General features: G+C 45.8%; 1 protein-coding gene across 1 annotated transcript in view; it reads right to left on the bottom strand.

The window, feature by feature from the left end:
- Positions 1-7,636: 7,636 nt before the first annotated feature.
- Positions 7,637-12,360, bottom strand: part of LOC307232632 (dynamin-1-like) — a gene marked incomplete at both ends in the record, with an annotated part of 18,846 nt that continues 14,122 nt past the window's right edge. The window contains 5 exons of the mRNA XM_080003733.1: positions 7,637-7,658; positions 8,739-8,915; positions 10,089-10,243; positions 10,409-10,495; positions 11,314-11,481. Of these exons, the coding sequence (XP_079859859.1) occupies positions 7,637-7,658; positions 8,739-8,915; positions 10,089-10,243; positions 10,409-10,495; positions 11,314-11,481 (609 nt within the window). The remainder of the gene's footprint in view (positions 7,659-8,738; positions 8,916-10,088; positions 10,244-10,408; positions 10,496-11,313; positions 11,482-12,360) is intronic.

The following is a 12,360-nucleotide window of genomic DNA, read 5'->3' as shown; positions in this document are numbered from 1 at the left end:
TTTTCAGTGTGTATTGAGTGTATATTGAGTGTGTATTTTCAGTGTGTATTGATTGTGTATTTTCAGTGTGTATTGAGTGTGTGTTTTCAGTGTGTATTGAGCGTGTATTTTCAGTGTGTATTGAGTGTGTGTATTGAGTGTGTATTTTCAATGTGTATTGAGTGTCTGTATTGAGTGTGTATTTTCAGTGTGTATTGAGTGCGTATTTTCAGTTTGTATTGAGTGTGTATTTTCAGTGTGTATTGAGTGTGTATTTTCAGTTTGTATTGAGTGTGTATTTTCAGTGTGTCTTGAGTGTGTATTTTCAGTGTGTATTGAGTGTGTATTTTCAGTGTGTATTGAGTGTGTATTTTCAGTTTGTATTGAGTGTATTTTCAGTGTGTTTTGAGTGTGTATTTTCAGTGTGTATTGAGTGTGTATTTTCAGTGTATTTTCAGTGTGTATTTTCAGTGTGTATTTTCAGTGTGTATTTTCAGTGTGTATTGAGTGTGGATTGAGTGTGTATTGAGTGTGTATTTTCAGTTTGTATTGAGTGTGCATTGAGTGTGTGTATTGAGTGTGTATTGAGTGTGCATTGAGTGTGTATTGAGTGTGTATTGAGTGTGTATTTTCAGTGTGTATTGAGTGTTAAGCCTCCATGGAGCTGTGGGGACTCTCTCCATGCGCTGGGCTTCTACGACTGAAAAAGAGAAAGAGAGAAATCAAACAGGGTGAAGAGGAAAGAACACAGTACAGTGTAGTACAGTAGAGTACAGTATAGTACAATATAGTACAGTATCGTAAAATATAGTACAGTATTGTACGATATAGTACAGTATAGTACAATATAGTACATAAAGTACAGTATAGTACAATATAGTACAGTATAGTACAGTACAATATAGTGCAGTATAGTACAATATGGTACAGTACAATATAGTACAGTACAGTACAATATAGTGCAGTATAGTACAATATGGTACAGTACAATATAGTACAGTATAGTACAATATAGTGCAGTATAGTACAGTACAGTATAGTAAAATAGAGTACAATATAGTATAGGACAATATAGTACAGTATAGTACAATTTAATACATTATAGTATAATACATTATAATAAAGTATAGTACAATATAGTATAGTGCAGTACAGTATAGTATAGTACAGGACAATATACTAAAGTATAGTACAGTACAATATAGTACAGTATAATACAATATAGTACAATATAGCATAGTAAAGTATGGTATAGTACAATATAGTACCATATAGTAAAGTACAATGTAGTACAGTACCGTATAGTACAGTATGATATAGTACAGTATATTACAAAATAGTACAATATACAGGTACTCCTCACTTAACAACCTACCTGTTTAACCAGCTCTCTGACCAGTCTGTATTGTACACTGTGTACAATACCAAGTGTCTCATCACCCTTTATATACTATATATACTATATATACTATATACACTTCATATACTATATACATTATATATACTATATACACTTAATATAGTATATACACTATATACACTATATACACTTGTATATACTATATACACTTCATATACTATATACACTATATACACTATATATACGAAATACACTATATACACTATATACACTATATACACTATATATACTATATATACTATATACACTTCATATACTATATACACTATATACACTATATATACTATATATACACTACTCACAAAAAGTTTGGGATATTGGGCTTTCAGGTGAAATTTCAGGATGAAGCTAAAATGCACTATAACCTTTACAGGTGAACTTCATTTGACCTTCTCTAAACTTTTGAATGCACATGTCCAACTGTTCAATGTTTCAGTACTTTTTGCACAACTTCCTGTTCTCCAACAAGGAGCTGAACGGTGAAATTCACAACAGGTGTTTGATCCATGAATCCACCAATAAGTGTCCTGTTTCAATTTGAGTTGGTATTTAAAGTCCTCTTCATCATGCTGTTCACATGTTGACATCATGAGAACAAGACCACACCTAACAACTGATCAACAGCACCTCGCCTGGCGAGGCTTCAAACAGGATGTTGTCAGAGGGAAGTGGCCACTGAGCTTAGAGTGTCACAGAGCGTCATCAGCAGCTTGCAACAGAGATACAGAGACTGGAAGAGTCACAGAAAGACATAGAAGTGGACGTCCTTTGGCCACATCCCACACTGATGAGCGCTTCATTGTGAACAGTGCCCTGAGGAACCGCATGATGATGCCACTCAACTCCAGGCACATTTAAGGGAGGTGAGAGGCACCAAGTGTCACGTCAGACCATTCAAAACCGTTGACATCAGCGTGGTCTGCGTGCTAGACCACCTGCAAGGGCACCTGACCACACCACCAGGCACAGGCATCATGGTCTTGCAGGGGCCAGGGAGCGTTGACGCTGGACGAGGGACCAGGGGCCTCAGTGCTGTTCTCTGATGAAAGTTGATTCACATTGAGCAGAAATGATGGCCGCCAACGATGTTGGAGACGTGGTGGTGTTAGTGTGGGCAGGTGTGTCTAGTCAATACAGAACTGTCCTACACTTTGTGAATGGTACAGTGACAAGCCCATACTACCTGAATGACATCATTCATCCAGTCATTGTGCCCCTGCATGAACAACACAGGCCTCATTTCATCTTCATGGACGACAATGCTCCAGCTCATGGAGGAGGCATCATTAGGGAACGGCTGCTGGAGACTGGGGCACCTCAAATGGAGTGGCCTGCACTTTCTCCAGACCTGAATCCCATAGAAAACCTATGGGATCAGCTGACATTTGTTGTTGTGGTAAACCCACCACTGTTGTTGGCTTTTGTTTCAATACATTGTTTGAGATGAGGAAATCACCATTGTATCTTCTACTTAAATGCTATACTTTCATCATATCATATCACTGGAGCGTCAACCTTTTACATTTTCCATAAATTTCACCCGAAAGCCAAATATCCCGAACTTTTTGTGAGTAGTGTGTATATATATATATATATATATACACACTACTCACACACACACGCACACATGCCACTTTATTAGGTACACCTGTATAACTAATGAGCCAATCACATGGCAGCAGCTCGTTGCATTTAGGCATGTGGACATGGTGAGGATGACTTGCTGAAGTTCAAACCCAGCATCAGAACGGGGAAGAAAGGGGATTTAAGTGACTTTGAACGTGGCATGGTTGTTGGTGCCAGACGGGCTGGTCTGAGTATTTCAGAAACTGCTGACCTACTGGGATTTTCACGCACAACCATCTCTGGGGTTTACAGAGAACGGTCCCAAAAAGAGAAAACATCCAGTGAGCGGCAGTTGTGTGGATAAAAACACCTGGTTGAGGTCAGAGGTCAGAGGAGAACGGGCAGACTGGTTCCAGACGATAGAAAGGAAACAGTCACTCAAATAAGCACCGGTTACAACCAAGGTTTGCAGAACAGCATCTGTGAAGGCACAACACGTGGAACCTTGAAGCAGATGAGCTACAGCAGCAGAAGACCACACCGGGTGCTGCTCCTGTCAGCTCACAACAGGAAACTCAGGCACCAACAATGGAGGAATAGAAGATTGTAAACACGTTGCCTGGTCTGATGAGTCTCCATTTCAGCTGCCACCGTCACATGGTCGGAGCAGAATGTGGTGTAAACAACATGAAGGCATGGCTCCATCCTGCCTGCTGTCAAGGGTTCAGGCTGCTGGTGCTGCTGCTGCTGCTGCTGGTGGTGGTGGTGGTGTAATGGTGCGGGGGATATTTTCTTGGCACACTTTGGGCCCATAGTACCAGCTGAGCATGGTTTAAAGGCCACATCGTACCTGAGTGTTGCTGCTGAGCATGTCCATCCCATAATGAGCACAGGGCAGCATCTTGTGATGCTACTTCCAGCAGGATAATGCAGCACGTCACAAAGCTCAAAGCATCTCAAAGTGGTTTCTTCAACATGACAATGAGTTGACTGTTCTCCAACGGCCTCCACCCTCACCACAGGTCAATCCAGTAGAGCAGCTTGCGGAGGTGGTGCAACGGGAGCTTGGCCTCCACCCTCACCACATGTCAATCCAGTAGAGCGGCTTTGGGAGGTGGTGCAACGGGAGCTTGGCCTCCACCCTCACCACATGTCAATCCAGTAGAGCAGCTTGCGGAGGTGGTGCAACGGGAGCTTGGCCTCCACCCTCACCACATGTCAATCCAGTAGAGCGGCTTTGGGAGGTGGTGCAACGGGAGCTTGGCCTCCACCCTCACCACATGTCAATCCAGTAGAGCAGCTTTGGGAGGTGGTGCAACGGGAGCTTGGCATCATGGAGGTGCAGCCCACAAAGCTGCAGCAACTGTGTGATGCTGTCAAGTCAATATGGAGCAAAACCTCTGAGGAATGTTTACACCACCTTGTTCAATCTATGCACCAACAATGAAGGCAGCAGACTCCAACCCAGTACTAGCAAGTACTAGCAAGTACTAGCAAGGTGTACCTAGTAAAGTGGCCAGTGAGTGTATAAATATATACTATATACACTATATATACTATATAAACTATCTACACTATATATATTATATAAACTTTTTACACTATATACACTATATATACTATATACACTATTTTCACTATATATACTATATATACTATATACACTATATACACAATATATACTATATACACTATACATACTATATACACTATTTTCACTATATACACTATATACACGACACTATATACATTATATACACTATATATACTATATATACAATTTACACTATATATACCACCCACCATATTTACCATGAAATAACACTGTATACACTATATATACTTTATACACTATATATACAAAATATAGCAGCCACGCCCCCCTTACCGTGAAATAACACTGGTCATCGCTTATCGACCAATTAGCTTAACAACCTGGTTGTAGTAACAGAACAGGGTGGTAAAGTAAGTAGTACCTGTTGTTCAGTATAGCACAATATAGTACAGTAGAGTATAGTACAGTATAGTACAATGCATTATAGTACAGTACCCAGTATAGCATAGTACAGTAGAGTATTATACCATACAGTACAGTATACTATATTACAGCACAGTACAGTAAAGTACTCAGTATAGTATACTACAGTTCAGTACAATATAATACTCAGTACAGTATACTATATTACAGAACAGTATCGTACCTAGTACAGTATACTATAGTACAGTAAATTGCAGTACTACACTAAAACTCTCCAAACATCCGTTGGATCTGCAGGATGTTGGCTGTCAAACCATGTAACCATGGAGATATGTTACCATAGAGACATGTTACCATGGTGACATGTCACCATTGATATGTGTTACCATAAAGATATGTTACCATTGATATATGTTACCATGGAGACATGTCACCATAGAGACATGTCACCATTTTTATGGGTTACCATAAAGATATGTTACCATTGATATATGTTACCATGGAGACATGTCACCATAGAGACATGTCACCATGGATGCATGTTACCATGGAGACATGTCACCATGGATGCATGTCACCATGGAGACATATTATCATTAATATATGTTACCATGGAGACATGTCACCATGGAAACATGTCACCATTGATATGTGTTACCATGGAGACCTGTCACTGTGGAGACATGTTACCATGGAGATATGTTACCCTGGAGATATGTCACCATGGATACATGTCACCATCCAGGGAGACATGTTACCATTGATATACAGTATTTCACCATGGAGATTCTCCATGGTGACATGTTACCATGGAGACATGTTATCATGGAGATATGTCACCATGGAGACATGCTACCATGGAGACATGTCACCATGGAGACATATTACCATGGAGACATGTTACCAGAGACAGCGCTTAGTAACATGTCGTTCAATGATTGGCTGCATGATTGGCAGTGACATGACTGTACACTTCATAGTCTAGTACTATGTAGTACAATTTAGATCCATCCAGTACTATGTAGTAGTGTGTAGTAGTATTTAGTTCTACCTAGTACTATGTAGTATTATGTGGTACTATGTAGGACTATTTAGTTCTACCGAGTACTATGTTGTACAATGTGGTACTATTTAGTTCTACCTAGTACTATGTAGTACACTGTATTACTATGGTACTATTTAATTCTCCCTAGTACTATGTAGTACAATGTAGTACAATGTGGTACTATGAGGTACTATGAGGTACTATGAGGTACTAGGCGATAATAGGTGGTACTAGGTGGTACTAGGTGGTACTAGGCGGTACTAGGCGGTACTAGGTGGTACTAGGTGGTACTAGGCGGTACTAGGTGGTACTAGGTGGTACTGTCCCAGCTCCAGATCTGTTCCAGTTCATGGAAAACTGAAGTTTGGTTTCAGTCAAGAGTCAGAGAGAAGTAGCTCCAGTAACCACACCCACTGGAGGGTTATACGACTGACTGACTGACTGACTGACTGACTGACTGACTGACTGACTGACAGCTCTTTGTCCCTAACCCTAACTCACTGGAGGGTTATACGACAGACAGACAGATTGACTGACTGACTGACTGACTGACAGACAGACAGACACACTGACTGACTGACTGACTGACTGACTGACTGACAGACACACTGACTGACTGACTGACTGACTGACAGACAGACTGACTGACTGACTGACAGACAGACACACTGACTGACTGACTGACACACTGACTGACAGACAGACAGACAGACAGACAGACAGACAGACAGACACACTGACTGACTGACTGACTGACAGACAGACACACTGACTGACTGACTGACAGACAGACACACTGACTGACAGACAGACAGACAGACAGACAGACAGACAGACAGACAGACAGACAGACAGACACACTGACTGACTGACGGACAGACAGACAGACAGACAGACAGACAGACAGACAGACACACTGACTGACTGACTGACACACTGACTGACAGACAGACAGACAGACAGACAGACAGACAGACACACTGACTGACTGACTGACACACTGACTGACAGACAGACAGACAGACAGACAGACAGACTGACTGACACACTGACTGACTGACTGACAGACAGACAGACAGACACACTGACTGACTGACTGACTGACTGACACACTGACTGACTGACTGACTGACAGACAGACACACTGACTGACTGACTGACACACTGACTGACTGACTGACTGACAGACAGACAGACAGACAGACAGACAGACAGACAGACAGACAGACACACTGACTGACTGACTGACTGACAGACAGACAGACTGACTGACACACTGACTGACAGACAGACAGACAGACAGACAGACAGACAGACAGACAGACAGACGGCAGACAGACAGACAGACAGACAGACAGACAGACAGACAGACAGACAGCTCACCCTAACCTTATTTGAAAGGTCCAGTGCAGACTTGGATTATTACTCCAGCAGCTTTTTCTGGACAAACGGGTTCAACCACAAGGAGGCGTTTGACCACAAATAAAACTCTTTCCTGTTCGAACGCAGAGTGACTAGAATGGATCCAACCATAAAACCCTGAAATGGATCCATGCGGATGGTGACTTGGGAAGGGGGCGGAGCTTAGAGGACACACGGACGATGGCGGATGTGATGTCACAGACGTGGACGTACCATTGGTGAATCCTCACTGGTCACTGATAGAGATTCTGAAAGAATAACCATATTTGGTCAATAAGGAGGAAGTGGGCGGGGTTTATTGTAGAGTGGGGGAGGAGCCTTGTTCTGTTCGTCACTAGGAAGAGAATAAGATCCAACAAAGCTAGAGGGTGAGACATGCAGACAGACAGACAGACAGACAGACACACTGACTGACTGACTGACAGACAGACAGACAGACACACGGACAGACGGACGGACAGACAGACAGACAGACAGACGGACGGACAGACAGGTTGAAAGAGGCACAGAGGGCGTTTCCCTTCCATTCACATCGGGGGGTTGGATCTGTTTTCCATTCACAGAATGAACAAATGATCAAACAGAACAACTCAGCAACTCAGAGCAACTTAGAGTTACTCAGCAACTCAGAGCAACTTAAAGTTACTCAGAAACTCAGAGCAACTGAGAGTAACTCGGCAACTCAGAGCAACTTAGAGTAACTCGGCAAATCAGAGCAACTTAGAGTAACTCGGCAGCTCAGAGCAACATAGAGTAACTCGGTAACTCAGAGAAACTTAGAGCAACTCGGCAACTCAGAGCAACTTAGAGTAACTCGGCAGCTCAGAGCAACTTAGAGTAACTCGGTAACTCAGAGAAACTTAGAGCAACCCGAGCAACTTAGAGTAACTCGGCAACTCAGAGCAACTTAGAGTAACTGCACTAAAAGTCTCTATATGACGTCCCGTGCACAGCGGCCATGGACGGCGTATCCATAGCAACCAGACTGATTTCCAACAGGAAGCGGTTGCTGTCTGAATGAACGTGTTTCCAGCAGGTTCCCAAACAGGAAGCGCCTCCATTTTGTTTCCTCTCCATCATCACTGACAACAAGGATTTAATGATCAATATGAAACTCAACACAAACAGGAAGTGACCAGGTCTGAGCAATGTGTGTGTGTCTGTGTGTGTTGTGTGTGTTAGTGTGTGTGTGTTAACGTGTGTGTGTGTGTAAGTGTGTGTGTTAGTGTTAGTGTTAGTGTGTGTGTTAGCGTGTGTGTGTGTGTGTAAGTGTGTGTGTTAGTGTTAGTGTTAGTGTGTGTGTTAGTGCGTGTGTGTGTAGTTGCTACCTGGGCACTCCAGGGGGTGCTCTGTTGGGGCGTGAGGGGACGGACGGGGGTCCTTGAGGTCCTTGAGGTCCTGGGTCAGGTGACACCGCTGGTCGAGTGGGGGGGGCGGAGCGGCCTGCGGGGCGGGGTGGGCCGGGGGGGGCCCTTCGCTGGGGGGTCGGACTGGACATGGGAGATCTGGAAGTGAGACAGGTAGAGAGAGAGTGAGGTAGACAAACAGGTGTCAGTTGTGCCAGCCGGGGTCCTGTCACTCGGTTCCTGTTTCTAAGGTCCTGTCGCTAAGGTCATGTTGCTAGGGTCATGTTGCTAGGGTCCTGTCGCTAAGGTCATGTTGCTAGGGTCATGTTGCTAGGGTCCTGTCGCTAAGGTCATGTTGCCAGGGTCATGTTGCTAGGGTCCTGTCGCAAGGGTCATGTTGCTCGGGTCATGTTGCTAGGGTCATGTTGCCAGGTTCCTGTTTCTAAGGTCCTGTCGCTAAGGTCCTGTTGCTCGGGTCATGTTGCTAGGGTCCTGTTGCTAAGGTTCTGTCGCTAGGGTCAAGTTGCTAGGGTCATGTTGCTAGGGTCCTGTCGCAAAGGTTATGTTGCTAGGGTCATGTTGCTAGGGTCCTGTCGCTAAGGTCATGCTGCTAGGGTCATGTTGCTAGGGTGCTGTCGCAAGGGTCATGTTGCTCGGGTCATGTTGCTAGGGTCATGTTGCCAGGTTCCTGTTTCTAAGTTCCTGTCGCTAAGGTCCTGTTGCTCGGGTCATGTTGCTAGGGTCCTGTTTCTAAGGTCCTGTCGCTAAGGTCCTGTCGCTAGGGTCCTGTCACTAAGGTCATGTTGCTATGGTCATGTTGCTAGGGTCCTGTCGCTAAGGTCATGTTGCTAGGGTCATGTTGCTAGGGTCCTGTCGCAAGGGTCATGTTGCTAGGGTCATGTTGCTCGGGTCATGTTGCCAGGTTCCTGACCCGAGGGTCATGTTGCTAGGGGCCTGTCGCTAAGGTTCTGCCGCTAGGGTCATGTCGCTAGGGTCTGTCGCTAAGGTCCTGTCACTCGGGTCATGTCGCTAGGATCCTGTCGCTAAGGTCCTGTCGCTAGGGTGATGTTGCTAGGGTCCTGTCGCTAAGGTCATGTCGCTAGGGTCATGTCGCTAGGGTCCTGTCGCTAGGGTCATGCCGTTAGGGTCCTGTCGCTAAGGTCCTGTCGCTAGGGTCATGTTGCTAGGGTCCTGCCGCTAAGGTCCTGTCGCTAGGGTCATATTGCTAGGGTCCTGTCGCTAAGGTCCGGTTGCAAGGGTCCTGTTGCGAGGCTCATGTTGCTAGGGTCATGTTGCCAGGTACCTGTTGTTAGGGTCCTGTTGCTAGGTTACCTGCGTCCGGACGGCATCCCAGTCACCTGCAGCCAGGAGTCGTCCACCGGGGGAGGCATGGCTGTGGTGATGGTGGTGGCGCTGATGTCACCGATGATGTGCAGCGCCTCACGCAGGGCGTGGTACATCCTCAGCATCTCATCCCGATGCTGAGCCTGGAGGAGGAGGAGGAGGAGCTCAGTGTGTGCACCCACCCAGCGCTGATCGTTTCCTCCACCTCCCCTGGATTTATCATTGATTGGCTGTCGCTAAGCAACCGCCGTGAAGCCCTCCAATGGCAGTGCTCCTCTCTGCTCCTGCAGGAGGTGCAGTTCACCTACCTGCTCCTGCGACTCCTCCATCAGGCTGTTCTGATCCCCACACGAGTAAAGCTGAGCCAGCAACTCTGCATGGATGTACTCCTTAGTCTGAGGAGAGAGGTGGAGGAGAGAGGTGGAGGAGAGGAGGAGGAGGAAAGGTGGAGGAGAGAGGTGGAGGAGAGGAGGAGGAGGAAAGGTGGAGGAGAGAGGTGGAGGAGAGGAGGAGGAGGAAAGGTGGATGAGAGGAGGAGGAGGGTTAGACTTGTCTCACACCTTCCACTCTGCATCCACCACAGTCACACAACCACACCCTGTTCACACCGTTTCATTTCATGTGTGTGTGTGTATGTGTGTTTTTGTATGTGTGTGTGTTAGTGTGTGTGTGTGTTGTGTGTGTGTTAGTGTGTGTGTGTGTTGTGTGTGTGTGTTAGTGTGTGTGTGTGTTGTGTGTGTGTTAGTGTGTGTGTGTGTGTGTGTGTGTGTTAGTGTGTGTGTGTGTTGTGTGTGTGTTAGTGTGTGTGTGTGTGTGTGTGTTTTTGTATGTGTGTGTGTTAGTGTGTGTGTGTGTTGTGTGTGTGTTAGTGTGTGTGTGTGTGTGTGTGTGTTAGTGTGTGTGTGTGTTGTGTGTGTGTTAGTGTGTGTGTGTGTGTGTGTTTTTGTATGTGTGTGTGTTAGTGTGTGTGTGTGTTGTGTGTGTGTGTTCGTGTGTGTGTGTGTGTGTGTGTGTGTGTTAGTGTGTGTGTGTGTTGTGTGTGTTAGTGTGTGTGTGTGTGTGTGTGTTGTGTGTGTGTGTGTTAGTGTGTGTGTTAGTGTGTGTGTGTGTGTGTTGTGTGTGTGTGTGTTAGTATGTGTGTGTGTGTTGTGTGTGTTAGTGTGTGTGTGTGTGTGTGTGTGTGTGTGTTGTGTGTGTGTGTGTGTGTACATACGTTGTTGACCATCAGGTGCATGATGGTCTTGGGGATCAGGTCTCGCACCGTGCGGTGGATGATTGACATGTACGACTCCACCAGGTTCCTGACGATCTCCACCTGTCGCTCCAGCTGTGGGTCCAGGCTGTGCAGGTGGGCGTCCGAGTTAGACTCCTCCCCCTCGCTCTGGGGGCGGGGCCACACAGCTTTATTTAAATCATTCAAATTCACACAGACAGCAAGACGACAACAAACCCAGAGACACAGACAGACATTTAGGCTGGCAGACAGACAGACAGACGGACGGACGGATGGACGGACAGACAGACAGGCAGGCAGACAAACACACAAACAGGCAGGCAGACAGACGGACGGACAGACAGACAGACATTTAGGCAGACAGGCAGGCAGGCAGGCAGGCAGACAGTTAGATAGACAGACAGACAGGCAGGCAGACAGGCAGGCAGACAAACAGGCAGGCAGGCAGGCAGGCAGGCAGACGGACGGACGGACGGGCGTACGGACGGACAGACAGACGGGCAGCAGACAAACAGACAAACAGGCAGGCAGACAGAGGGACAGACAGACAGACATTTAGGCAGACAGGCAGGCAGACAAACAGGCAGGCAGGCAGGCAGGCAGGCAGGCAGGCAGACCTTCTCTTTGTCCTGTGCAGCAGAGACCAAACATAAAATCTAGTTCAGAATATTCATAGAAAAACAGTGTGTGTATTGTGTGTGTACAGTGTGTGTGCAGTGTGTGTACAGTGTGTGCAGTGTGTGTACCGTGTGTGTACAGTGTGTGTACAGTGTGTGTGCAGTGTGTGTACAGTGTGTGTACAGTGTGTGTGCAGTGTGTGTACAGTGTGTGCAGTGTGTGTACCGTGTGTGTACAGTGTGTGTACAGTGTGTGTACAGTGTGTGTAGAGTATGTGTACAGTGTGTATGCAGTGTGTGTAGAGTATGTGTACAGTGTGTATGCAGTGTGTGCACTGTGTGTGCAGTGTGTGTACAGTGTGTGTACAGTGTGTGTGCAGTGTGTGTACAGTGTGTGTACAGTGTGTGC

Source organism: Zeus faber, assembly GCF_960531495.2.
Source record: "Zeus faber genome assembly, chromosome: 7".
NCBI lineage: Eukaryota > Metazoa > Chordata > Actinopteri > Zeiformes > Zeidae > Zeus > Zeus faber.
The sequence above is the reverse complement of the archived record's forward strand: the minus strand, read 5'-3'. Positions and strand labels throughout refer to the sequence as shown.